Genomic DNA, 27755 nt, shown 5'->3' with positions numbered 1-27755 from the left:
GCTTTGTAATTAGGAAAACCTGCAAAATCGGCAGTGTACCAAATACTTGTTCTCCCCACTGTATGTGAAAATGGCACGTTTCTATGTTTGTAGTAACGGAAGATAAGTGATGCACACCGATGATGTCATTGGAAACACTTATCTTCTACTATATTTCTTTCCACAAAACATAGAAATGCGCCATTTTCACATACTGTATGTTAATGTTGGGGTGGTGCTGGAGATGATGAATATGAAGTAGAAAAATGTATAAATGTTCCTTTAAGTCAGATCATTAAGAGTCTCATGGACCTAGGGACCCATAGGGCTCTGGTCAAAAGTAGTGCACTGTATAGGGAATAGGAAGCCATTTTGGACGCACACACAGTTGATCTGTTTACCTGAGTCAGTGTGGAGATCGGCATCGGGACCATTGATGACAATAGTAGGAGACTCTAACCTCTCAGGGATTCCTTCTCCAGCCAAGCCCATGCGTTGGTCTGCTGTGTACATTCGCCTAAGATTAGTAGAAACAGAAGAAAAGGAAGACGATGACGTTATTGTCCAATGTCCACGAATGATCAAGAGGAAATTGTGTTCTGCTTTATCCCAACCCCTCTAAAACACCTAGGATTAGAATGGTAACAAATGCCCCAGTTAGAGCCTTTGTATCTATTCTATGAGGAATACTATAGTCAGTCGTCATTGCTCTGAGCTGGTGTGCTCAAGGAGACACTGACGCACAGGGCGTAATGTTCCAGAACACAGAGGTGCGTGAGTAGGTCTGTGGCGGTCACAAAATGTAGTCAGATGGTGATTGTCAAGCAAATAACTGTCGGTCTCACAGTAATTGACCGTTAATTAACATAAACACATTTAGCATCTCCTGGCTTCCACACATAGCCTACAAGTCACTGATACAGACCTTTGGAACATCTACATTTAAAAAAGTCTAATAAATCCACGTAATATAGCCTACACCTTTACAATATTATCAAGTGTGCGGATTGTCATTAATCTATTAACTTCAGCCTATGAGCATGGCACACTAAGGCAATTCCACCATGCTTGCTGATTAACATATGGGCTTACTCGTGCAATAATCACTTTCCTTTCCTTCAACATATGGGCATGAATCTAGCTGAGTATTTATATGTCAACTTAAACCTTGTGTCTCCTACTTGCTGGGGGGTGGGGGATACAAGGCCTACCCCAAACTATTCAATAAAATTCCATATTGTATTCTGTCTCTGTTGTCATGGAGTTAAGCCTTTACTCGATTGAACTATATGTAGGCCTGGTGTTATGAACTATAACTGTTTTGTGAAAATAATACACCTACTATGCCACCCACAAACTACTGAGTTGCATCAAATTATGACTGCCAGTGTGGCGATAATACGGTCACCGCAACAGCCTTATGTGTGAAAGGAGCACAGTGCAGCGATTTGGCCTGCTGCCCGAGCCCCAGTGCCTGTAAGCTAGCACACTGCACCCCAGCACAGTGCCTGTTAGCTAGCACACTGCACCCCAGCACAGTGCCTGATAGCTAGCACACTGCACCCCAGCACAGTGCCTGTAAGCTAGCACACTAGCACACTGCACCACAGCCCAGTGCCTGTTAGCTAGCACACTGCACCCCAGCACAGTGCCTGTAAGCTAGCACACTAGCACACTGCACCACAGCCCAGTGCCTGTTAGCTAGCACACTGCACCCCAGCACAGTGCCTGTAAGCTAGCACACTAGCACACTGCACCACAGCCCAGTGCCTGTTAGCTAGCACACTGCACCCCAGCCCAGTGCCTGTTAGCTAGCACACTGCACCACAGCCCAGTGTCTGTTAGCTAGCACACTGCACCCCAGCCCAGTGTCTGTTAGCTAGCACAGTGCACCCCAGCACAGTGCCTGTTAGCTAGCACACTAGCACACTGCACCCCAGCCCAGTGTCTGTTAGCTAGCACACTGCACCCCAGCAGTGCCTGTTAGCTAGCACACTAGCACACTGCACCACAGCCCAAACTGTTCACACCCCTCTTGTTGGCGTAGAGAAAATGTTGCCGTTTTAACTAAATTTTCTGCTATTCTACACATTATGATACCTGACTAAATCAATGGGGGCCCCCTGGGGGTGGAGGCCCCTGAGCACGTAATCTGGCCATGATATCTACAAGATTTAGATAGCTGTTCAGTCTCATTTACCTATCTAGCCAACATGGGCTAGTAGTTTTCTGACAGGTTATAAATAGCTCTCTAAGGTCTGTCAGTGAATGACATAACAAGAGGAAAACTCCCCATGCACTATCAACTTTCGAAATTGCACCATGTGCATTCTACTGTTACAGCTCTAAACAGCAGTAAGTAGAACGCCTGACTGAGTTCCTTCTGGGTCTGCATGGAGTTTGGCTGACTTACAGCATCAAGGCATCAAGTATGGCGCCCCCTGTCTATAATTTAACAGGACAGAAACTCCACGCTAAGCACTGACTAACAATCATGTTTATTGACAGAGTTAGATTATCTACATAGAAACACTCTCTTAAATGATTTAGATTAAAATATATTTGATGCATCCGTGATGTCTATTTGAGTGAGAATAGAAGGCCTAGATAAGGATGATTGGACCATAGAAATAGCATTAGTAATTATATTTCTATGGAATGGAGTGTACTGAAACTGTAAAGACAATAACATGTATTTTGACTCAATGTACCTGATTAATTGCTTCAGCTCCGTGCTGTCATAGTTGTTTAGCTGGATGGTCTTGGGGTCTGGATGAGCACCCATCCTCAGTATGTGTGGGGCTCTGGCCAGGAGAACAGCCCTGTGAACCAGGAGAGGGGTGGAACTGGTGCTGGAGCCCACCGCACACAGGCTGACATCTGCCTCTAACTCCTCCTGCAGCAGCCTGGGAAATCACAACACAGGAGTGGATCACATCTGGCAGTAAATAAACACATTGCAACACAAGATAATATCAGTGGAGCAAGGATAGCATAGGGACAATGCCACAATTCATTTCTTAATTGAAGACATTTAAATATAAGGAGGCAGAGGAATACATTTGGGAGGCGGGTCATCAAGGGGATAGCATGGTTAGTAGTGTGGGGAGGTCATATGTATCCGTAGAAACCCAACAACCCTGCTTGACTATATACAATCAAGCTGACTGGACTTGATCTGGGTAACTCAGAGTCCTTGGTCCTTTCTTCTGCCCCCGTACTCCTTTCCACCATAATTAATTCCCATTGCTGTGACTGAAGTGGGTGACCCAGAAATCAGCCAGCCTCAAGCCAAATGTGCCATAAGAACTATGGTACTACTGTAGCTACTGCCTCGGTGGTTACTGGAACTGGGCTATTTTATAGCCCCCAGGGAAGGCAGTGACTGGGTTGCATGTGACTGGGTGGCATGTATGAGCTGTCCTACTGCATGCTGCTGTTGTATGTGTGTCCCCCAAATAGCACCATATACCCTTTGTAGTGCACTACTTTTCACCTATATAGTGCACTACTTTTGACCAGAGCCCTATGGGTCATGGTCAAAAGTAGCGACTATAAACGGAATAGGGTGCCATTTGGGACGCAGCCAGTAACTGGGTTACATGTGACTGGGTTGCATGTATGAGCTGTGGTGCTACTGCTGCTGTGGCGATTTCATTTTACAGCCTTCAGGCAGAAAAGCAGAGTGACTGGGAAGTGGGTCACCCAGGATATGAGGAGTTAAATGGGAAATCAAGTTCCTTTGGAGTTCCATTTCCCATAACCACTTGTTGCGTGCGACTGTCATGAGCAGCAGGAGCAACACTGTGTCTGACCTGCCAACAGGGGGTACTAATGCTCTTATTACTACTAGGTAGTCGGAGGGAAATGTTTGTTCTAGTTAGGGGTGTAGGGTGAAGTTGGGTAGTCACTAGTTAACACAGCCACAGAGTCAAAAACCCCGCCTATTTCTAAAATGTATCTTCTTAAAATGTGATTTTAAACCTAACCGTGACCCTAACCTTAACCACACTGCTTACCTTATGCCTACCTAATGTTAAATTAAGACCAAAAAGTTAATTTTGTTTTAATAAATGTTTACGATATACTGTATAGCCAATTTTGACTTTGTGGCTGTGTTATCTAGTGGAAACCGTGATGCTGATCTTAGGTCAGTTTTACATTTCCCCACTAATGGTTAAGATTAGGGTTGGGGGAGGGGAAGCTTTACCCTGGAGCATAGTCAGGGTTGGGGTCAATAAATGGAATTTGCCCCAACCCTGGTTGTAGTCGGGCAATTCCACAAAACAGTGACAGACTCCGATTTTTCACTTTAAAATCGAGATGCAAAGTTTGATAACAGAATGACAGTTTGTGCTGTTTGTGCCGTCATTCTGCTACCAAACTTTGAATCTGCACTATTTGTCAAGTAAATGTGTTTTTGTAAAATCTTCAGTGGAAATTGTTAAAAGTATTGTTGTGTTGTGTATAGAGTTTGTTTAACTTTGCAATCATTCTTTTTTGTTTGACATACATTTTAAAGTGAAAAATCTGAGTCTCAGTGTCACTCTATAACCGTGGAATTGCCCAGTAGCCTGAACTTTAGTTTTTTGCTTGATAGGATATTGAGTGTGGAAGTATTTTTGATTATGATGCTGAAACTACAAGAATGTTACTGATAAGGGCTTTCTTGACAGTTGCCTGACAACGCCTTATGTAGAGTGAATGTGAATGAGTTTTTACTGGACCTTACTGGAAAATAGGCAAAGGTTCTGTGTCCAGGAACAGTGTTAATCATTACCTGTTGAGGTCTGCAGACAATGCTGAAGCTAAGCATTTCTTAAGATTGCTTCTGGATTTTCTTTCTTTGGCTTGAAATTCTCGTATTGCCTCTGTGTTGATCATAGTAGTTATGAGCTCCCAAACAACAAGCTTGATGTTTCTCCTAAAAACCCACAAGATTGGAGCAGTACAGCACACCTAGGCTCCAAGACTAGGGGGACAGAAGGAGAGAAGATCAAACACAGAAGTGTAATACAACTCAGTTAATATTTCATGAATAACAGACACTGAGGCATTTTCCCTAGCCATATAAGAGCTTCTTGTATGACTCAGACTCAATTGTCAAAGGGGTATACTACAAAGCAGGTTCAATTAGTTAGCCAGCTAACTTCAATAAACAATCAGAAATAACTATCGAACTTCTGGCTCATTATGAAAGCAAAACTTTGATATGTGTTTTGGTTGTTAAGTCAATTAGACCATGCCCATTTCAAGCTTATCTTTAAAAAAAAAAAAAAAAATATATATATATTTCAGAAAAGTTTGGCAATTTAGCTGGTTAACTCATTGATGCAGCGTTGTAGTATACCCCTCAGAGATCATAACTGCACTATTTGAATGTCACCTCAAGAATAGGCTAGCTAGCTCTATCAGATAAACTGTCATTTCATGAAATTCCCACTTACTTAGCTACTATCAAACGCAAATCACACCCTTTTTAATTGCATGATAATAGCTACATTAATAATTAATAGTAACATAATATAATAACAGTTGTTTTCGGGAACACTGGCTCAATTATTTTCCTCAGCTGTCAAAACAGTTAGCTGGCTACTCTAAGTCACTGAAATAGACCCCATCTGTTTCAGAGGAGCAAAAACAAACGGTAGGCGGCTACTACAAAATGACAAAAAACGAGAGCCTACAAAATATCTGTCGATTCATAGAGCTATAAGAGCTCAATATGGTCCAGTCATTGAGTGATAGGTTGCGTCGACAGAAACAAAGATACTATTTTAAAATTAATAGCTACCATTTCAATTTCATTTATTTGCAACTAGCACGCTTCCTGTGCTCTCCGAGCCGATGTGCTACCCACCCCAATGACGTATGCAAAAGGAAGTATTTTGACCGTAAATGCATGAATATGCGCGAATATAAACGGGTCCTAAATGTCATACTGTTTGTAGTAAATGCTCATATTGCATTCGATCCCTCCTAATAAATAAATTAAATTAAACAGTTAACATAGTTTACCACAGGAGGCTGCTAAGGGGAGGACGGCTCAAAATAATGGCTGGAACGGAGCAAATGGCATCAAACACATGGAAACCATGTGTTCGATACTATTCCACTCCAGCCATTACCGACTGGGGAAATCGATTTGAACCGTCATCCAACTCGGAATTCCAACTCGGGAACTCGGTCCTCTTTCTAGAGCTCAGACTTTCCGACCTGAAGATCACTGACCTAATGATTTGACCTTGTATTTTTCCGAGTTCCTTGTTGTTTTGAACGTTGCATAAACCAGGCTATGCTCCATAACTATAATCATGTTCTAGTATAATGACAGTGCTGGCTCTGTGACATAGCCTGAGCAGGCATGCAAATTAGGACAGGTTGTGTGGGTCTATTCGTAACTCTGTAGGTCAGGGCTGTCAGTTGAAAAGATTGACAATGGCTCCCCAGGCTTCACATTATAGTTTATTTGCTTAAAAAATGAAAATGGTGCAGACCTGGCTCAGTGGATTTCAGAGATAGGAATAGATACAAACAAAAAAGTGTACAATATTTAACCATCACTGTTGTTCTATACAGGAATATCATAATAAACAACATTCTCAAATAACTGAGCAAATAGTCCAAAAAAATAATACAAAAATAACAATATTTTCATTAAGACAACACTACCTGATAGAGAGGGTCTTCGTCCCAAATGGCATCCTATTCCCTGTAAAAGTGTGCTACTTTTGACCCGAGCCCTATGGGGTCCTGGTCAAAAGTAGTGCACTAAATAGGGAATAGGGTGCCATTTGGGACAAACCCAGGGTGTGGGACAAGAGGGATCCCAAAGGATTGTGAGAGGAGCAATCCAGTGACACATACAGCAGACCAACGCCACAGCTCAACCTTAGAAGACATGGCACAACTTTACAACGCTGCAAAACATTATACAACATTACGTTAAAAGGCACCACACAATACAAACTCACAAGGAGATTATGCCATACATTTGTAATGTTGTAACCTACAAACTTTAAGGCGGATGTCATGTGCAGAAAAGTATTTAATATGTGTCAAACATACTACTGTACTACTCAGTGTCCTTTTCTTTTGACATCTTAAAAAAGATCTGAAATGTGTAAAGATTGAAAGAATGATTGCATTATCGTTATGTTGGTTGGTTTTTCACAGGCATATTCTAGGCTTCCAGTGGTAGGGGTGGCTGGTGGGGACAAAGGGTGAGAGGGAGTGACGGAGAGAGGGAGGAGGCCTCGTTCTAGGATTGCATCCCAAGTGGCACCCTATTCCCCTATATAGTGCACTATAAAGGGAAGAGAGTGCCACTTGGGACATATCCCTCGCTAGATTCAGTTCCTGTAGGTTTTGCGGCCCTCTCCCTCTTTGAGGAAGGTCCAAATGAGTGTGTTGACGATGTCAGGCTGGTCCTGCTGTAGCCAGTGGCTGGCTCCAGAGATGATGTTGAGTCGGAAGTGGTTCCTGATGTAGACCCTGCACGCCTCAGCCATCTCCTGCTCCAGGAAGGCATCCCTCTCTCCCCACAACAACAACACTGGGGACTTGACATCATTCTGGCTCAGTGGGAGGGAGCTGTGGAGAGCATATTAACAACAGACCTGATATGGGTTGAGGTCAATTCCATTTCATTCAGGAAATAAACTGTATAAAAAAATCTACTCCAATTCCAATTTTCTTATTGAAAAGCATCTGAGAACCAGAAAACTGGTTCAACGCAGACCTTTAATCACAGTACTATATTTTCATGTGGTATACATACATCCATGTAACCTGTGTTGTAATCTCTGGAGAGGCCAATTGCTGAATTTATTTATAGAGCATATTTCTTGAACTAATTAATAATGAGTCAGTGACATCCTTATTATATAATTCAGAGCAGAACAAAATATGCTGTTCTGTTCTGAGAGACACTGACTGGCTGCTTTAAGGAAGGAGAGCAGATGGTGAAGTCAGTCATGCAATGTTGAGTTCACATGTCAAAAACACACACTCTATGTTGTGTGTTTGTATGTATCAGTGTGTGTGTGTGTGTGTGTGTGTGTGTAACTATACTTTTGGGGACCAGAAGTGCCCACAAGAATAGTAAACAAACAAACATTTGACCAACTGGGGACATTTTGTTAGTCCCCACAAGGTAAAATGCTATTTCTAGGGGGTTTACGGTCAAGGTTAGAACTAGTGTTAGGGTTAGAATTAGGTATAGGGTTAGGGTTTAGAGCTAGGGTTAGTTTTAGGGTTAGTTGTAGGGTTAAGGTTGAGGTTAAAGTTAGGGTTAAGGTTAGGGAAACTAAGATTTTGAATGGGACTGAACTGTGTATTCCCATAAGGTTAGTTATACAAGACTGTGTGCATGTCAGTGTGTGTGCGAGAGAAATGACGTTGAATCATTACAAGAGTCAACTTGTCAAAGACAAATAGAAGAAAACAAACAAACAAACCAACAAAAGGAATACATTATTCCAAAGCCCAATTATTTATCATCATGAAGTCTGATTCCCAGAACTCTGTACCACTGGCCAGTGAGGGGACTTATTATATAGACCACTGAGTTTTCACAAGAGGAACTCCTTGAAAGCACAAAACTATTGTATCAGATATAATATAATTTCCAACACAAGAGGGCATTAATGATTTACATTTTTAGAGGGCGCTTGTGGTAAAATGAGGAGGCACAACAACCGTCAGCCTCGACATGTTCACTTTGTGCATGTCCTACATAAGTATGGATGCCTACAGGAGACATCCTAATACAGAGCTCACTAATGAAGAATTTAATCATTTCATAATCTTCCTCACCTGAAGACATTCCTGTAGTAGTTGAGAGCCCCGGTCAGGGCCCCTGGCTGGGAGAAGGCGTAGAGATAGGCCTCCATGTCCTCTGCAGTGAGCCATCGACCCTTCCTCCCAATCCCTGTACTACGGCTGGTGAACAGACACTTCAGCGCCTATAGAACAGAGAGGACAGAAAGACACACTAGGTGGGTGAGTGACTGTGTGTGTGTGTGTGTGTGTGTGTGTACGAATGTGCTCAAGGTGTGATTTGATCTGGATGGCACGCACAGACAAGGTCCCTTATGTCACTGTTAAAGTAATACAGGTCAGACGAGGACCTATAAATGGGATGGTTGTTGTGTTGACTACTGTGAGATGACCTACACTCAAATGAGAAGGACTTAGGCACAACGATTTACTGCTGTCACTCTCCCTATCATTTGCAACAAAGTAAAAATGAGAACGCATTTTTTTTTTTTTTTTACCTGATCAATTTGATTGATTAATGATAGCTACCAGGAAGAACAATTTCTTGTTTTTGCCAATAACAAAAAACAATTGTAGCAAATATTTCTTGCTCCATTTAAAATGATAGGTTGCCTGCAACCACTACAATCCATAAATTGTTGCCATACACAGACTCCTTGAGAAACAGCCATCACAACCATTACCCCTCCCCCTCGACACACCCACATTTCACCTTAAAATCATTGATGGAGAGCATGAGCTCTGGGAAACGAGGCAGCTGGAAGAAGAAGAAGTAGCTGGACTTGAGCAGCTGGCTGGGATGACACAGGGCATAATCTGGAAACATGGAGGAGAGCGGAGAGTAGAGAAGAGAGATGGAGAGAGGAAGGCAGGAGAGAGAAGAGAAGAGGACAGAATAGAGGTGAGAAGAGGGAGAGAGGAGAACAGGAGAGAAGAGAGTAGAGGGAGAGAGGGGAACAGGAGAGAAGAGAGTAGAGGGAGAGAGGAGAACAGGAGAGAAGAGAGTAGAGGGAGAGAGGAGAACAGGAGAAGAGAGTAGAGGGAGAGAGGGGAACAGGAGAGAAGAGAGTAGAGGGAGAGAGGGGAACAGGAGAGAAGAGAGTAGAGGGAGAGGAGAACAGGAGAGAATAGAGTAGAGGGAGAGAGGGGAACAGGAGAGTAGAGAGTAGAGGGAGAGAGGGAAACAGGAGAGAAGAGAGTAGAGGGAGAGAGGGGAACAGGAGAGAAGAGGGAGAGAGGGAAACAGGAGAGAAGAGAGTAGAGGGAGAGAGGGGAACAGGAGAGAAGAGGGAGAGAGGGGAACAGGAGAGAAGAGAGTAGAGGGAGAGAGGGGAACAGGAGAGAAGAGAGTAGAGGGAGAGAGGGGAACAGGAGAGAAGAGAGTAGAGGGAGAGAGGGGAACAGGAGATAAGAGAGTAGAGGGAGAGAGGGGAACAGGAGAGAAGAGAGTAGAGGGAGAGAGGGGAACAGGAGAGAAGAGAGTAGAGGGAGAGAGGGGAACAGGAGAGAAGAGAGTAGAGGGAGAGAGGGGAACAGGAGAGAAGAGAGTAGAGGGAGAGAGGGGAACAGGAGAGAAGAGAGTAGAGGGAGAGAGGGAAACAGGAGATGAGAGTAGAGGGAGAGAGGGGAACAGGAGAGAAGAGAGTAGAGGGAGAGAGGGGAACAGGAGAGAAGAGAGTAGAGGGAGAGAGGGGAACAGGAGAGAAGAGAGTAGAGGGAGAGAGGGGAACAGGAGAGAAGAGAGTAGAGGGAGAGAGGGGAACAGGAGAGAATAGAGTAGAGGGAGAGAGGGGAACAGGAGAGAAGAGAGTAGAGGGAGAGAGGGGAACAGGAGATAAGAGAGTAGAGGGAGAGAGGGGAACAGGAGATAAGAGAGTAGAGGGAGAGAGGGGACCAGGAGAGAAGAGGGAGAGAGGGGAACAGGAGAGAAGAGAGTAGAGGGAGAGAGGGAAACAGGAGATGAGAGTAGAGGGAGAGAGGGGAACAGGAGATAAGAGAGTAGAGGGAGAGAGGGAAACAGGAGAGAAGAGAGTAGAAGGAGAGAGGGGAACAGGAGATAAGAGAGTAGAGGGAGAGAGGGGAACAGGAGAGAAGAGAGTAGAGGGAGAGAGGGGAACAGGAGAGAAGAGAGTAGAGGGAGAGAGGGGAACAGGAGAGAAGAGAGTAGAGGGAGAGAGGGGAACAGGAGAGAAGAGAGTAGAGGGAGAGAGGGGAACAGGAGAGAAGAGGGAGAGAGGGAAACAGGAGAGAAGAGAGTAGAGGGAGAGAGGGGAACAGGAGAGTAGAGAGTAGAGGGAGAGAAGAGGGAGAGAGGGGAACAGGAGAGAAGAGAGTAGAGGGAGAGAGGGAAACAGGAGATGAGAGTAGAGGGAGAGAGGGGAACAGTAGAGAAGAGAGTAGAGGGAGAGAGGAGAACAGGAGAGAAGAGAGTAGAGGGAGAGAGGGGAACAGGAGAGAAGAGAGTAGAGGGAGAGAGGGGAACAGGAGAGAAGAGAGTAGAGGGAGAGAGGGGAACAGGAGAGAATAGAGTAGAGGGAGAGAGGGGAACAGGAGAGAAGAGAGTAGAGGGAGAGAGGGGAACAGGAGATAAGAGAGTAGAGGGAGAGAGGGGAACAGGAGAGAAGAGAGTAGAGGGAGAGAGGGGAACAGGAGAGAATAGAGTAGAGGGAGAGAGGGGAACAGGAGAGAAGAGAGTAGAGGGAGAGAGGGGAACAGGAGATAAGAGAGTAGAGGGAGAGAGGGGAACAGGAGAGAAGAGAGTAGAGGGAGAGAGGGGAACAGGAGAGAAGAGGGAGAGAGGGGAACAGGAGAGAAGAGAGTAGAGGGAGAGAGGGAAACAGGAGATGAGAGTAGAGGGAGAGAGGAGAACAGGAGAGAAGAGAGTAGAGGGAGAGAGGAGAACAGGAGAGAAGAGAGTAGAGGGAGAGAGGAGAACAGGAGAGAAGAGAGTAGAGGGAGAGAGGAGAACAGGAGAGAAGAGAGTAGAGGGAGAGAGGAGAACAGGAGAGAAGAGAGTAGAGGGAGAGAGGAGAACAGGAGAGAAGAGAGTAGAGGGAGAAAGAACGCAAAAAAAAGAGGATGAGAAGAAATCCAGAGTAAGGAGTTCCAAAATAAAACACTTGCATAACACTTAGAATGAAGTAACGTTTTGGGAATGTATGGACATTGGAACCTAGCGAGTGTGTAAATTAAGCAAGACACAAATGCAGCATAGTGCATTTGCAAGGGAGAGAGAGGGGCTGTGGATGGGCTGTCGGTCAGTGACCTCCCCTCTACAGTGCATTCGGAAAGTATTCAGACCCCTTGACTTTTTCCACATTTTGTTGCGTTTCCCCCTCATCATCTACACAAAATACCCCATAATGACAAAGCAAAAACAGGTTTTTAGAAATGTTTGCTAATTTATTACAAATAAAACAGAAATACCTTATTTACATAAGTATTCAGACCCTTTGCTATGAGACTCGAAATTGAGCTCAGGTGCATCCTGTTTCCATTGATCATCCTTGAGATGTTTCTACGACTTGATTGAAGTCCACCTGTGGTAAATTCAATTGATTGGACATGATTTGGAAAGGCACACACCTGTCTATATAAGGTCTCACAGTTGACAGTATATGTCAGAGCAAAAACCAAGCCATGAGGTCGAAGGAATTGTCCATAGAGCTCCGAGACAGCATTGTGTTGAGGCACAGATCTGGGGAAGGGTACCAAAAAATGTCTGCAGCATTGAAGGTTCCCAAGAACACAGTGGCCTCCATCATTCTTAAATGGAAGAAGTTTGGAACCACCAAGACTCTTCCTAGAGATAGGAGAACCTTCCAGAAGGACAACCATCTATGCAGCACTCCACCAATCAGGCCTTTGTGGTAGAGTGGCCAGACGGAAGCCACTCCTCAGTAAAAGGCACATGACAGCCCACTTGGAGTTTGCCAAAAGGCACCTAGAGGACTCTCAGACCATGAGAAACAAGATTCTCTGGTCTGATGAAACCAAGATTAAATTATTTGGCCTGAATGCCAAGCGTCACATCTGGAGGAAACCTTGCACCATCCCTACGATGAAGCATGGTGGTGGCAGCATCATGCTGTGAGGATGTTTTTCAGCGGCAGGGACTGGGAGACTAGTCAGGATCGAGGGAAAGATGAATGGAGAGATCCGTGATGAAAACCTGCTCCAGAGCACTCAGGACCTCAGACTGAGGCGAAGGTTCACCTTCCAACAGGACAACGACCCTAAGCACACAGCCAAGACAATGCAGGAGTGGCTTCGGGACAAGTCTCTAAATGTCCTTGAGTGGCCCAGCCAGAGCCCAGACTTGAGGCCGATCTCTGGAGATACCTGAAAATAGCTGTGCAGCGACACTCCCATCCAACCTGACAGAGCTTGAGAGGATCCGCAGAGAAGAATGGGAGAAACTCCACAAATACAGGTGTGCCAAGCTTGTAGCGTAATACCCAAGAAGACTCGAGGCTGTAATCGCTGCCAAAGGTGCTTCAACAAAGTACTGAGCAAAGGGTCTGAATACTTATGTAAATGTGATATTTCAGGTTTTAATTTTTAATACATTTGCAAAAATGTATAAAAACCTGTTTTTGCTTTGTCATTATGGGGCATTGTGTGTAGATGAGTTGAGGGGGAAAAAAAACAATTTAATCAATTTTAGAATAAGGCTGTAACGTAACAAAATGTGGAAAAAGTCAAGGGGTCCGAATGCACTGTATCCTCTTCTCCCATGTCGTCTCCTCCAGCCCAGCTGCTCCAACTTCATATTAAAGCATTACTATACAATTACCTCCTCCATCTCCGCCTTAAGGAAGGAGACTGAGAAGCTACTAGATGGATGGAGTAAACACTTCATGGAGGTTATAACACCTTATAATTAAAGATGGTAATCACGGTAATAACCCCAGAGCTAAACATCTTTTCTCTAATTAGCTCAAGGAGGAAGAGGTTTCTCTCCCTTCATATTGAACTAATAATTGTACATGTGACATACAATAGGCTGTTTCATCTGTTGTTTATCTAAGGATGGTGATTGGTGATGACGTACCAGTGAGGGATGGGGGCAGTTCAGGACAATGACATGGTCAGGGACTAGTCAACTGGTGTATTCAGTCTATTGCATTCAGTGTACCCACCTATGTATTCACCTATGTAGTCCCTGTCATTTGTCAATGTATTTTGTTATGTCTTTTATGTTTGACTATTGCTGCAAAACAAATTTCCATCTGAGGCAGTAAAGTTGAAACTTAAACTTGAACACAGAGGGATTGTAGGACATACCAGTGAATACAGAGGGATTGGGGCAGTTTAGGACGACGAGTTTGGATTGTGATGACATACTAGTACATACAGAGGAGTGGGGGTAGTTCGATCCCATACTAGTGAATGCAGAGGTACCCTAACCAGGTCTTTTTGGGGGTCGGGGGCTTCCTAGCAGCTGTGGGGCCCTAAGCGGCTGCATATGTCGCTTATTGGCTGGGCCTGCACTGACAATGACATACCAATGAAGACAGAGGGATGAGGGCAGTTTGAGGACCTATCAGTAAACACCGGAGGGATGGGGGCAGTTTGAAGACCTATCAGTAAACACAGAGGGATGAGGGCAGTTTGAGGACCTATCAGTAAACACAGAGGGATGGGGGCAGTTTGAGGACCTATCAGTAAACACAGAGGGATGGAGGCAGTTTGAGGACCTATCAGTAAACACAGAGGGATGGAGGCAGTTTGAAGACCTATCAGTAAACACAGAGGGATGGAGGCAGTTTGAGGACCTATCAGTAAACACAGAGGGATGGGGGCAGTTTGAGGACCTATCAGTAAACACAGAGGGATGGGGGCAGTTTGAGGACCTATCAGTAAACACAGAGGGATGGAGGCAGTTTAGGACCTACCAGTGAAGACAGAGGGATGGGGGCAATTTAGGACAATGAGTTTGGTCACCATCTCGGGGTAGTGGATGGCGAACAGCCAGGCGATGGTTCCTCCCCAATCATGGCCGACCAGGTAACATCTGTTGTAACCTGAGGAGAGATGGAGGAGAGTCTGTGAGTGTGTGCGCGCATGTCCAGCACCATCCATTCACCTTCTCTCAGTTGAGCCTTCTTGCCAAGATACCTCCTGAAGAAGAACAATCCTATTACAGTGTACAGTGAAAACAATGTGATGCCTGATTATTCAGCGTATCAGTCATATTCTTAGTAAGCTTATTGGAAACAACGGAGCCAGTCTGGTGTGCAAGTGCAACAGATTATGTTTTGTGTTTTGGGCAGGAGTCTTGCATGATGAATATAATATATTATGACCACAGCTCATCTTCTTTGTTGTAAAAATTGACATTCTTTCCCATGTAAAGCAAATAATACTGTCAGTTGTACTGCTATTTGAAATATCAGCCTTACACAAGGTGAGGGACACTGGTCTTACATAGAGGCCCCCAGGTCTATGAATGCTTCCAGTTTCACTGAGTGAGTGTGCTCCGTGCTGCCAGCTCTGTAGTGTGTGTGTGTGCGCGTGCATTATGTGTCAGCACGACTACCCATAGTCAGTCACCATGAGTCAGAGGAAGCCTGTCATGTCCTGCTGTGTTGTGGGCCCACGGGTGTTCCACAGGCTGTCCAATCCACACAGTATAGCTACAATGAGAAACTTTGACTCAGCTCACGACACCAGGCTGTGTCACCCTCTCTCTTTGTCCCCATGGAGTGATGTTTCATAATACGGGTAGTCATGGTCCCGAAAGTGTTCATCCCTGAATCAGAGTGGGCATGTTTTTTTAAATCTTCCTTCATATATACAACATACACCTGTCTCCTTATGTCTTTGTGTATAAACTAAGTAAACTAATGAAAACATTGATATAAGATACAGATAAAAGATGTGGTTGTCCACTCTCACCTAGGTATTCCACAATGTCCTTGACGTCTGTGACCAGGTAGTCAAAGCGGTAGCTCTCTGTGGATGATGGCAAGTCAGACTCCCCGTAGCCTCGCATGTCAACAGCCACCACACGGTACTCACTCTTAAACTCACGCAGCTGGTGGCGCCAGGAAAACCTGGAGGCAGATAGACAGACATCCCGAGAGAGAGACAGAGACAAAGAGAGAGAGACAAAGAGACAGAGAGAGAGACAAAGAGACAGAGAGAGGTTGAAAGAGAGGGAGAGAGCGAGAGAGACAGAGAGAGAGACAAAGAGACAGAGAGAGGTTGAAAGAGAGGGAGAGAGCGAGAGAGACAAAGAGAGAGAGACAAAGATACAGAGAGAGGTTGAAAGAGAGGGAGAGAGAGAAAGGGAGAGAGACAAAGAGACAGAGAGAGGTTGAAAGAGAGGGAGAGAGACAAAGAGATACACACAACAACCATCTTCGTCTTAATGACATGGGAAAGTCACACAGGACAGTACTTCATAATTAAACCCTATCTTCACTACTGCAATCAAAAGACGACATTCAGTATAGTGCACACAGTTGAAAAACCACTTACAGATAAACTGTGTTTCTCTCTTGAATACACCCACAAAGTTGATATATCCTTAACTGCATTATTTCTACTGGCACTCAGTTTCCCTTCTTCCCTTCCAAACTGAGTGCAGGTCACCTTTGTATAATAGATGTTTTTTCCCCTCGATTCTAATCCTGTGTCATCATAGTGGAGAGGAAAAGCTCTCTAATTGAAGATCTTGTCTGCTGTGGACTGGAGGCCGAGGCTCCTCAGAACTGAAACCCCCATAGAGGAGGACCACAAGGCCTGACTGGGGTTCTGATGAGTCAGGATAAGAGCTGGGCGGTGTCCCAAATGACACCCTATTCCCTATATAGTGCACTACTTTTGACCAGAGTCCTACGGGCCCTGGTTAAAAGTAGTGCACTAGGGAATAGGGTGCCATTTGGGACACCGATCTGGAACAGAGAAACCCAACGTCTTAGAATATAGATGAGGTTTAAAATAACACAGGCACTTCCAGTTCCTCCACATAACCCCATCTCGAACACCAACCCCCCACACCCAAACCCTCTCTCTATTCAGAGTGAATAGGGAAGCTTGGGTTTAGTACTTTTTTAACACTGAAATAATTGGGAGAAGAAAGTCGTAAGTGTAAGAGTCTTTCTGTCCAGCTAGCAAGGCAGACAGACATCCCAAAAGGCACACTATTCCCTATATAGCACACTACTTTTGACCAGTGCCCATAGGGTTCTGGTTAAAAGTAGTTCACTATATACAGAATAGGGTGCCATTTGGGATACATCAGAGCTCATCATTAATTCCTGTGCAGTAGATGGGCAGTGAGGCGGAATAGACCCAAGAAGACCCGTTCATTAATAATATACAGTGAGCTCCAAAAGTATTGGGACAGTGACACATCTTTGGTTGTTTTGGCTCTGTACTCCAGCACTTTAGATTGGAAATGATACAATTACGGTACATTTTCATCCATAAATCGGGTGAACCGTTTAGAAATTACAGCACTTTTTGTACATAGTCCCCCCATTTTAGGAGACCAAAAGTATTGCGACTAATTCCCTTATGTGTATTAAAGTGGTCAAAGGTTTAGTAATGATAACATCCCCTGTTATTGTAATGGTGAGAGGTTAGCATGTCTTGGGGGTATGATATTTAGTGAATTATGATGAGTGAGAAAGTTTGACGTACAAATATCATACCCCCAAGACATGCTAACCTCTCACCATTACAAAAACAGAGTCACAAGCTTGAGGTAATTATTGCGTGCTAGGAATCTGGGACCAAATACTAAACTTTTGACTACTTTAATAAACATAAGTGAATTTGTCCCAATACTTTTGGTCCCCTAAAATGGGAGGACTATGTACAAAAAGCGCTGTAATTTCTAAACGATTCACCCGATATGGATGAAAATACCCTCTAATTAAAACGGACAGTCTGCACTTTAACCTCAGTCATTGTATTATTTCAAATTTCAAGCACAGAGCCAAAACAAAAAATGTGTGACTGTCCCAATACCTTTTGAGCTCACTGTATAAAATCTATGCCATTTAGCAGACACTTTTATCCAAAGCAACTTACAGTCATGTGTGCATACATTCTACGTCTGGGTTGCACGGGAATCGAACCCACAATCCTGGCAGTGCAAGCACCATGCTCTACCATCTGAGCCATACAGGCCATACTGTAGTATGAAGATCTCAACTATGAGATGTTCTTATAATGCAGTAGCAATGTACTGTAGAGAAGAGGTCAAAGCGTTGGTTACATAGAGTGAAAACGCGCTTTGGTGCTGAAATTTCACTTCCTTATGTTATAAAATATATTTTACCAAGACAAATATGATCATGTTCTGAATCGTTCAGTGGGGTCTTTCTGTAACATATCATTAACATTATATCCAAAAAGTCGTATTTCGTAACCTAATGCATCCGATAATAAGCACCGAGCTCTGTTGACAGCGCGGATTTTACATCTTCTGCAAAGTTATTTCCGCGGGTCTCAAAAATCTAAATTAACATGACACGAGCTGAATTAACTGTAAAAGGTGTTGAAAATAAAAACCTTTGGGTACGCTCAGACATTTCACAAAGATATGCTTGTTTTACTGAGAAATCTTAGAAAAATAACAGGAATTTCACATTAATATGAAAAGCGTATACTAAAATATGAAAATACTACATGTCATGTCTCAAAATCGATATCTATCTTACCTCTTGTTTTATAAAACAAGTAAAAACTCCAATAATTTTTGAACGGATTATGATAGAGACATTAGGTTTTCTTAGAGGAGTACCTACATAATTAACATATTATTTTACCCATTGGTCAAAAAATGTGTTTTTGATTGGACACCCAAGCTAGAATAATGTTGTATGGGGTCGATACAGCAGTGGGCTACTGTATGGGGTTGGTGATTCATGGGGAACTGGTTGGTTAGTTTATAATAGAGCTCCTTTCCAAAATGCTTTCACTATAAAAACACAAATAGACAAAACAAAACTTAACCTGACAGGCAATAACAATACAACAGTTTAGTCTATATTAAGACAAGATATTCCTGGACAAAAAAGCAAGACAAATTAAGAATTTCTATTGAAAGTGCCTTTTAGTCCAGGACTAGGCTTAATCTGTGTCCGGGTCGGGATACCGGCCCCATATGTGTATATAATGTGCAGATGCAGTGTGTAGTCTAGATGTCTTACCAAAACTCTGGGAAGCCATGCAAAAACAGCATGAGTGGTTTCCCTCTCGCTCCAGCAGCAACATAGTGAAACCTCAGACCAGACTCCTGAGAATAAAGACAGAGACAGAAGACAGAGATCAGTCAGTCACCAGGGACACACTATAATATGATGTCATCACTTCCCTGCCCTCTATCACATAGGCTGTTACTGCTCTCTGGCTGCACCCCAAATTAGTCATTTAGCAGAAGCTGTTATCCAGAGCAACTTACAGTTGCATTAGCCCTATTCCAGTGCACTTCTTTTGACCAGAGTCCTAGTGCACTATATAGGACAGGGCTGCCCAACCCTCTTCCTGGAGATCTACCGTCCTGTGGCTTTTCAGTCAAACCGTAATTTAACACACCTGATTCTACTTATTAGCTGCTCAACAAGACCTTAACTAGCTGAATCAGATATGCTAAATTAGGGTTGGACTGAACCTACAGGACAGTAGATCTCCAGGAAGAGGGTTGGGGCAGCCCTGATGTAGGGAATATGGTGCCATTTAGGATGAAGATACTGTCTACTCTCTGTGACATAAAACTCTCATCCTCCAACATCACGGTGTGCTTTATGGCACTGTAAAACAGGGATAGAACAGGGACAGAGCAGGGCCATTGCATAAACTCAGCCCTGGCCTGCCGTCTGGTCATTCCAGTATGACACATTCTGTATATTATGAAATCTGTCACTGACATTTATAGCCAATTTTATTCAAATTATTGTACATTCATGTTTTAATGGTTTGTAGAATAGGTTGTTTTTATGGTCAAGCCATTGAGTAAAATGTGAATTCATTTGTTTGGTTTTAGTTCATATGCATGGACTTGTAGCTTACTGTATCTGTAAAAACAGCCATGCAGTCAGTTATGGTATGTCTCTATGCAACCCTAGTTTGTCCTTTTAGTTAGAATGCCGGACATCCTCTTAGTCAATCACCCTTCTATTTCTAACCAGAGACATTCTCTGTCACTTTCGCGTTGTAAGTCCCACCTCCAACCAGTGAGTTGCGGTGAAGACAAGTGGACACTGAGTTCTCCTCGGAAGACAAGTTGCACCATGTTTTAGTGTCGAGCTGAGCATGGACCGCCAGTGACAACGCTGGCTGCGTTTACACAGCCAGCGTGATTAGATTGATGAACTTATTAAAGCAGTCAGGAAGATGGACGATTCCTACAGTCCACCCGATCACCGTTGCCAGTATTTACCTGATGGACACTGCCAGTTGTCATCTGACTGGCTCAGCCAGTCCTTCAACAGTTCTCTCCTCTTACAACTGAAAGAAGTCTTAGAGGAGGAGAACAGTGACTTGTGCCACCAAGCTGCCCAAGAAGTTGATGACATCATCTCAGAGATTGTCATGCAACATATACTACAACAGAAGCGCCAGAATGAGGTCCAGCGGTTCTACAGTCTTCTCCAGGGACAGAGGAGCTACCCAAGCTCACCCTGGGGGAGCACCCCACGGTGTTCCAACCAGCTCCTGTCGCAGAGTCTCAACTGGTACCCAGTGGTGCCATCGCCGTCTCCAATGACAGAGGTTTTGTCGACCCCTGTTCTGGACCCAAGATCAATCCTCACATCCCTGACTGTTCGCGAGTAGGAAGACCTACATACTTCTCAAAGGACGGAGGAGCTGCCAGAGTTCACCCTGAGTGAGAAGCCTACTCCTACTCCATCCGACACCTCTGAATGTCAGGTGGTCCATAATGTGGGAGCACTGCATGCAGCTGCTGTAGGCGCCAAGTCCAGCCCTGCCACTCAGCCCTTTCCGGTCCCTGCCTGGTGGGATCTGCCTAGTCCTACCTTCGACGTCCAGCCTGCTGCTGTCCAAAGATGTCTCCCTGCTCCTCCCTGGAAACCCCTCCAGTCTCTGCTGCAGTGGCTCGGACCATGTCTGCTGTCCAGGCCTGGTAAGTCCCTGCCAATCTTAGCCTTGGGGTTCTTGCCAGCCCCTCCGAACTGTGTCCCGCTAGCTCCAGCCTTGGGAGACCCTCCTGACCGAGGTGTTGAATGTCCTGTCATAGGAGACACCTCACTCTCTACCCTACTAGGTCCTCAGTCTATAGCCTCAGTAGGTCCAGAGCATCTTAGCCCTCAGTTCCCTGATCACATAGGGAGAGGGGATACCTAGTCAGTTGCACAACTGAATGCATTCAACCTAAATGTGTTTCCCACATTTAACCCAACCCCTCTGAATCAGAGAGGTGCGGGAGGCTGCCTTAGTCCTCAATTTCCTATCCCAGAAGGCCCAGAGCTTTCTGTCCTGATAGATATAACATCCCCTAGCTCACAGTCTGTAGCCCAGTCAGGCCCCAAGTCACTAGCTCTGTCAGGCCCAAAGTCAACAGCTCTGGTCACTCAGTCATTTTCTCCTGGACCCAGGGTTCCAGATTCTCCCACCTTTGGGTCTTTATCTCCCTCTCTTTCAGGTGTGCAGCTGTCTCCTGTCCTGAGATCTCTGCATGTCGCTGCTGTGGGGATCCAGTTGATCTCAGCTCCTGTCCTGGGGGCCGCTCCTGTCGCTGACGTGGGCGCCCTCGCCGTCTTCAGTCCGGAGGCCCTCGTTAAGCTCTGCTGTGGCCCTGCGGTCCCCAGTCCTGAAACCTTCGTTGAGACCTGCGACCTTGCCATCTGCAGTCCCGGGGCCTTCGTCTGGTCTTCCTGCTGCAGCACGACCTCCTGATCCTGGTCCCTCTGCCTGGGTCCAGCCTGTCAGGTGGCAACCGCCCGTTGCTGCTTTATGGATCCAGCCACCAAAGTATCCAGTCCCAGGGTCCTTGTTGAGACCATGCCGGGGGTCAAGATAACTCCAGCTCCTCCGCTGGGGGGCCTTACAAGCCTTCACTGCATCCTGTTGGCTCCCATCTTCCAGAACAGCCTTACAGCCTACACTGGCCCCTGCCATGTCACACACCCTGATCTGCTGACCTCAAGCACCTTTGTGACGGGGCGGCCAGCTGCACCAAGAGACAGGACCATCTGGTAGACCAGTCGCCCGTCTGGTTAACGTCTCTGCCTCGCTGGATGACCACAAGTCTTCAAGTCATCCCTCTCAGTGACTGTCTGCCCTTGCTGCCCTTTGTTATTGAGTGCAAATCTATACAACACATTTGGGGGCAGCTGTAAAAACGGCCATGCAGTCAGTTATGGTAAGTCTCTATGCATCCCTAGTTTGTCCCCTTAGTTAGAATGCCCAACAGCTCCTCACCCTTCCGTTTCTAACCAATCAGAGACATTCTCTATCACTTGTCCCGCCTCCAGCCAGTGAGTTGTGATCAATGTTGCCATGTTCACTTTTTTTCCGCCAAATTGGGCTACATTGAAAACGATGTTGCGGGTTAAAATGTATTTGTCGCGGGTTGCGGGTTTTTGGGTTATTTCTAAGTTGCACCGCGGCATTTCTCTTAAAAATCTAAGTTGCACATGGCATTTCTCTTAAAAATATGTATATATTTCACTGTGACCTGCTGCTGACTGTCAGGCAGTGAGACAGGCTGTTGCTGAGTGAGTGAGTGGTGGGGAGGGCCGGAGGAGTGTGTTGTGTGTTGAGAGAGCAGTACAGCTTTTGGCCGAGTCACGTTGTGACAACGTTTTACCAGTTGTAGGTAGGCTATTTAGATTGTCATTATGGAGTCACCTATTTCCAACCCATTTTTCATAAAACATTAATATGCTAGAACTGATGCACATCAAGAAAGAATGGAGACAAAGCACTGGAAAACGACTTTGGGCGCATTACATAAATAAGCTCGGAGGTGGTTTAAACTGCATTCTAATGTTGACTGCTTAAAGAAATCAGGATCAATCAAAGTGCTTTATGCATGCTCAGTTCTTGGGTGACGGGGGCTAACCGAGTGGAAATTTGAAATGGAAGTTATGGAAGTCCCTCGCGTGGTTCTTTTTATGGGGGGAAAAGTCCTCAATGAAACTGACATTAGGATAAATCTGAAGAATGATCAATTACCCTCTGTTGGCCATCAACTAGCCTATTAATGTATATGCCATTGTAGACTACCATTTGATACAATAAATATGATGAAATTACAAAATCAATGTAGTCATTGCTAATCAATTTGTGCCACTTGTGTAGCCTACCTCGAGCCGGCAAACCAATTTAATAAATAACCTATAACTTCAGTTTATTGTTGTTGTAGCCTTGTGTTGTTATGCAATTATTAATGGACATGTTTAGTTTATTAAATTGGAAATTATCAAAGCTCTATCGCAATTGCTGATCAGTTGTTACATTAGATTGACAGTAACAGTAGTCAGATTAGGATATCGGTAAAACAAATTCTAAAAAATAAACAGTGGCTGTTGTTGACGAGCATATTCAGTTCATATACACTACCAGTCAAAAGTTTGGACACACCTACTCATTCAAGGGTTTGCCTTGATGACAGCTTTGCACACTCTTGGCATTCTCTCAACCAACTTCATGAGGTAGTCACCTGGAATGCATTTCAATTAACAGGTGTGCCTTCTTAAAAGTTAATTTGTGGAATTTCTTTCCTTCTTAATGTGTTTGAGCCAATCAGTTGTGTTGTGAAAAGGTAGGGGAGGGTGTACAGAAGATAGCCCTATTTGGTAAAAGATCAAAGTCCATATTATGGCAAGAACAGCTCACATAAGCAAAGAGAAACAACAGTCCATCATTACTTTAAGACACGAAGGTCAGTCAATACAGAAAATGTCAAGAACTTTGAAAGTTTCTTCAAGTGCAGTCGCAAAAACCATCAAGCGCTATGATTAAACTGGCTCTCATGAGGACCGCCACAGGAATGGAAGACCCAGAGTTACCTCTGCTGCAGAGGATAAGTTCATTAGAGTGACCAGCCTCAGAAATTGTATCCCAAATGAATGCTTCACAGAGTTCAAGTCACAGACACATCTCAACATCAACTGTTCAGAGGGGACTGTGTGAATCAGGCCTTCATTGTCAAATTGCTGCAAAGAAACCACTACTAAAGGACACCAATAAGAAGATGAGACCTGTTTGGGCCAAGAAACATGAGCAATGGACATTAGACCAGTGGAAATGTGTCCTTTGGTCTGGAGTCCAAATTTGAGATTTGTGGTTCCAACCGCCGTGTCTTTGTGAGACGCATGTGGGTGAACGGATGATCTCCGCATGTGTAGTTCCCACCGTAAAGCATGGAGGAGGAGGTGTTATGTTGTGGGGGTGCTTTGCTGGTGACACTGTCTGTGATTTTTTTAGAATTTTTTTTTTGTGTCATTTAGCAGACACTCTTATCCAGAGCGACTTACAGGAGCAATTAAGGTTAAGTGCCTTGCAAAGGGCACAGACATATTTTTCACCTAGTCGGCTCGGGGATTAGAACCAGCGACCTTTCGGTTACTGGCACAACGCTCTTAACCACTAAGCTACCTGCCGGCACACTTAACCAGCATGGCTACCACAGCATTCTGCAGCGAAACGCCATCCCATCTGGTTGGGCTTAGTGGGACTATCATTTGTTTTTCAACAGGACAATGACCCAACACACCTAAAGGCTGTGTAAGGGCTATTTGACCAAGAAGGAGAGTGATGGAGTGCTGCATTAGATGACCTGGCCTCCACAATCACCCGACCTCAACCCAATTGAGATGGTTTGGGATGAGATGGACTGCAGAGTGAAGGAAAAGCAGCCAACAAGTTCTCAGCATATGTGGTAACTCCTTCAAGATTGTTGGAAAAGCATTCCAGGTGAAGCTGGTTGAGAGAATGCCAAGAGTGTGCAAAGCTGTCATCAAAGGGTGGCTATTTAAAGAATCTCAAATCTAAAATATATTTTGATTTGTTTAACACTTTTTTGGTTACTACATGATTTCATATGCGTTATTTTATAGTTTTGATGTGTTCACTATTATTCTACAATGTAGAAAATAGTAAAATAAAGAAAAACACTTGAATGAGTAGGTGTGTCCAAATCGCCTCACTATTCATGTTGAATAAATTAGTCTGTTCATTTGAACTAAGCAAGCTGCTAAATCGTTCAGTTTACATCTTGCCTACATCTTGCCTAGGCTACTGTAGACTATCTGAAATGAGATGTAGGCCTATCAGGGGCTATAGGCTACCTGCCTTTATCCAAGCAAACCATGGCAAAATGGAATTACAATCATAAACCCAGATTTTAGTCTGTAGCCTATGCCTATTGAAATGATAAGTCAATCTCGCAAAGGGGCCATTTGTAGTCTTACCATTTGGCACATAATAACAGCACAATTGCCAGAAAATAGCCTAACATTTGTTTTTTATGTTCAGCCAAGTGTTTCGAGATCCTCTGTCCAACTTTCATCATTCAAACTCTCCTGTTTGATTTATCTATAGCTATGCACATGCGCAAAAGGGGATTTATTTACAATTATAAACCTGGTTCGAGCCCTGAATTGGTTGAAAGCCGTGGTATATCAGACCATATACCAAGCTTATGACAAAACATTAATTGTTACTGTTGTAATTACGTTGGTAACCAGTTCATAATAGCAATAAAGCACCCCTCAGCATTTGCGGTATATTTTTTATTTAACCTTTATTTAACTAGGCAAGTCAGTTAAGAACACATTCTTATTTACAATGACGCCTACACCGGCCAAACCCGGACGACGCTGGGCCAATTGTGCGCAGCCCTATGGGACTCCCAATCACGGCCGGTTGTGATACAGCCTGGAATCGAACCAGGGGTCTGTAGTGACGCCTCAAGCACTGAGATGCAGTGCCTTAGACCGCTGCGCCACTCGGGAGCCCAGCGTTGCATCATGCTTAAGAACAGCCCTTAGCCGTGGTATATTGGCAATATACCATAACCCCTTGTGCAAATGATCTGGCGAGTTTAATAAGGGCGAATTATCCTTTCTCTTGCCACATATTCAAATTCCTTTATAAGGTCATGTCATAGCTTGCAATAATTATTATTTTGAGGAACCCCGAATTTTGCTTCTAACGTCGTTTCAAGTTACTATGATATTCCGTCTTAATTGGCTCGATAACGTTATGGAAAAAAGTGGTATTGTATAAATATGGCAACTCCTCTCTTGCTGTGAAAAAAACATGGGGCTAGTTTTCAGGCCTTTTGGGCGGGTTTTGAGTGGTCATTGGGCTCGATATTGTAGCATGACCTGGAAACCCTGGTTGTGGTGTAGACTTCGTGAGTTGTCCTCAGAAGACCAAGTTGCACCATGTTTTAGCTGTATTTGTGCGTGCATAATATAAAACCACAATCATTCTCATACTGTCAGAGTGGTGTTGGATGTGGATCATTTATTAAACCCCCTGAAACTGAAATACTGCTTCCTCTTGTTCTGGACGGAACCCTTTCGTGGTTGCCACCGGCCTAAAACCAGCACCTATGTTTCCCCCCTATTTTTAATGGTCCTTCGATTCTACAACCTAGACATATTTTTCAGTATCTCACTTCTGATTGTGAACAACATCACAGTATCCTAATTACCCCAGATACACAGCTCAAGTTTATTCTGGCGAAATGTAGCTTGGCTATTTACTGACACAAAGTTAAATCCCAGTTACTTTGGATTTCAAGTAACAGAGATTATTCTTACAACTGAACTGCCACATTATTATTAATGGGCAGGCATATGGGGGATATTGTGTTCATAAATAAACATTTAAACAGAAAATACAAATTAAAAAGGTGAATCTACAGTTTAGCCTCCCTTCATTCTCGGACTGATATTTGTCACGAATCACAACAGGATAATATAGCTGCTGCTACTAGGGAGCTCTTTTCAGCACTACCTCAGAAGTGAGCGCAGACATTAATAACAGTAACCTACCTACACTGAAAATCTTATACCTGCATAACGTTTCCCTGAAATGCCAAAAAAAATGAATAAACAGATGCGCCCACGATTTGCATGTAGCCTGAAGGCCTATTTTGATTTATTTCTGATTTCAATGCTACAGGCAAGCTAGGCGCATACAAAATTACCTATGCAGACCTCTCATAAACACAAAAGGCTATTTCCTAATCCCGCTCACCAGCTGTGCCTTACCTTTATTCTAACATAACAGTGGGTGCCCAAGGACGTGTCGTTCAGGCATGCAGGGGGAGTTTCGCGAATTCCCCACTGGAAGGTTGTTGACGGCCTTAAAATGATGTTCCACCAAAGTTTCAGCAGCGCTACGGCAGTGCAGAGGCCACAATAACCGTATATCAACGACCAATACCCCAAAACTCGGATCCTCAGCGTGAGTCCCATTGTAAACATGAGCAAGTTGTGGAAAACTCTCGCCATCTTTACATTAATGCGATAAACACCGCAGATCACGTTACCTACCTAGCTACCTATTTATTATTTTGTTAATTGGTTGAATATCTTGAAATATCGCTCATTGTTATCCGGTAGTCGGGTGTCGCCCTACTAACAGCGTATCTGCAAGACTGTCTGTCCGCCACCCGCACGGGGGAGGATCCCTGTTCTATTCTAAACCGACTAAATGAATCGTTCACGATTGGAGCAGCACGTCAGAATTCACGCGTGAGTGTGATGACAGCAGAGGTTGTTTAGCTCGAGATGGTTGATTAACACTTCTGCTGTCTAAATCTGTAAACTCCTAGAAATGAATCTGGGAAAAATATGAGACCCCGCGTCAACTCCAAAACCTTTCCATGTGTTTAGACTGCAAAATAGGAGAGGTGCTGTATGGAGTTTCTGACTCATACGGATCTTTAGTCAGGATCGAAACACCTCATCCTCTCTGGGATTAAGGGTGAAAGACAGTTATTCATGCCTCAAGGGTAAAAACTGCCATAATCTCTGACTCCTAGGGCTGTAATA

At 44.3% G+C, this 27755-nt stretch overlaps 2 protein-coding genes across 2 annotated transcripts in view; both read right to left on the bottom strand.

Moving 5' to 3' along the window:
• The window catches only part of btbd8 (BTB domain containing 8), a 44075-nt gene extending 38240 nt beyond the window's left edge, over positions 1 to 5835 (bottom strand). The window contains exons 1-4 of the mRNA XM_084185813.1: positions 5774 to 5835; positions 4760 to 4951; positions 2691 to 2885; positions 381 to 496 (exon numbers count right to left, since the gene is read on the bottom strand). Coding sequence (XP_084041939.1) covers positions 381 to 496; positions 2691 to 2885; positions 4760 to 4863 — 415 coding nt within the window. The 5' untranslated portion in view covers positions 4864 to 4951; positions 5774 to 5835. The remainder of the gene's footprint in view (positions 1 to 380; positions 497 to 2690; positions 2886 to 4759; positions 4952 to 5773) is intronic.
• A 1496-nt stretch (positions 5836 to 7331) lies between these two features.
• On the bottom strand, positions 7332 to 27212 carry LOC311148413 (epoxide hydrolase 4-like; the record flags this gene model as incomplete). The annotated part of the gene is made up of 7 exons (XM_084185379.1): positions 7332 to 7572; positions 8797 to 8945; positions 9473 to 9576; positions 14658 to 14786; positions 15661 to 15818; positions 18930 to 19015; positions 26970 to 27212. The coding sequence occupies 7 exons, from the start codon at positions 27210 to 27212 to the stop codon at positions 7332 to 7334; spliced, it is 1110 nt and encodes a 369-aa protein (XP_084041505.1).
• Positions 27213 to 27755: the final 543 nt, after the last annotated feature.

This window comes from Coregonus lavaretus (genome assembly GCF_964263955.1).
Source record: "Coregonus lavaretus genome assembly, chromosome: 21".
Taxonomy (NCBI): Eukaryota; Metazoa; Chordata; class Actinopteri; order Salmoniformes; family Salmonidae; genus Coregonus; species Coregonus lavaretus.
This window is presented reverse-complemented; position numbering and strand designations above follow the sequence as displayed.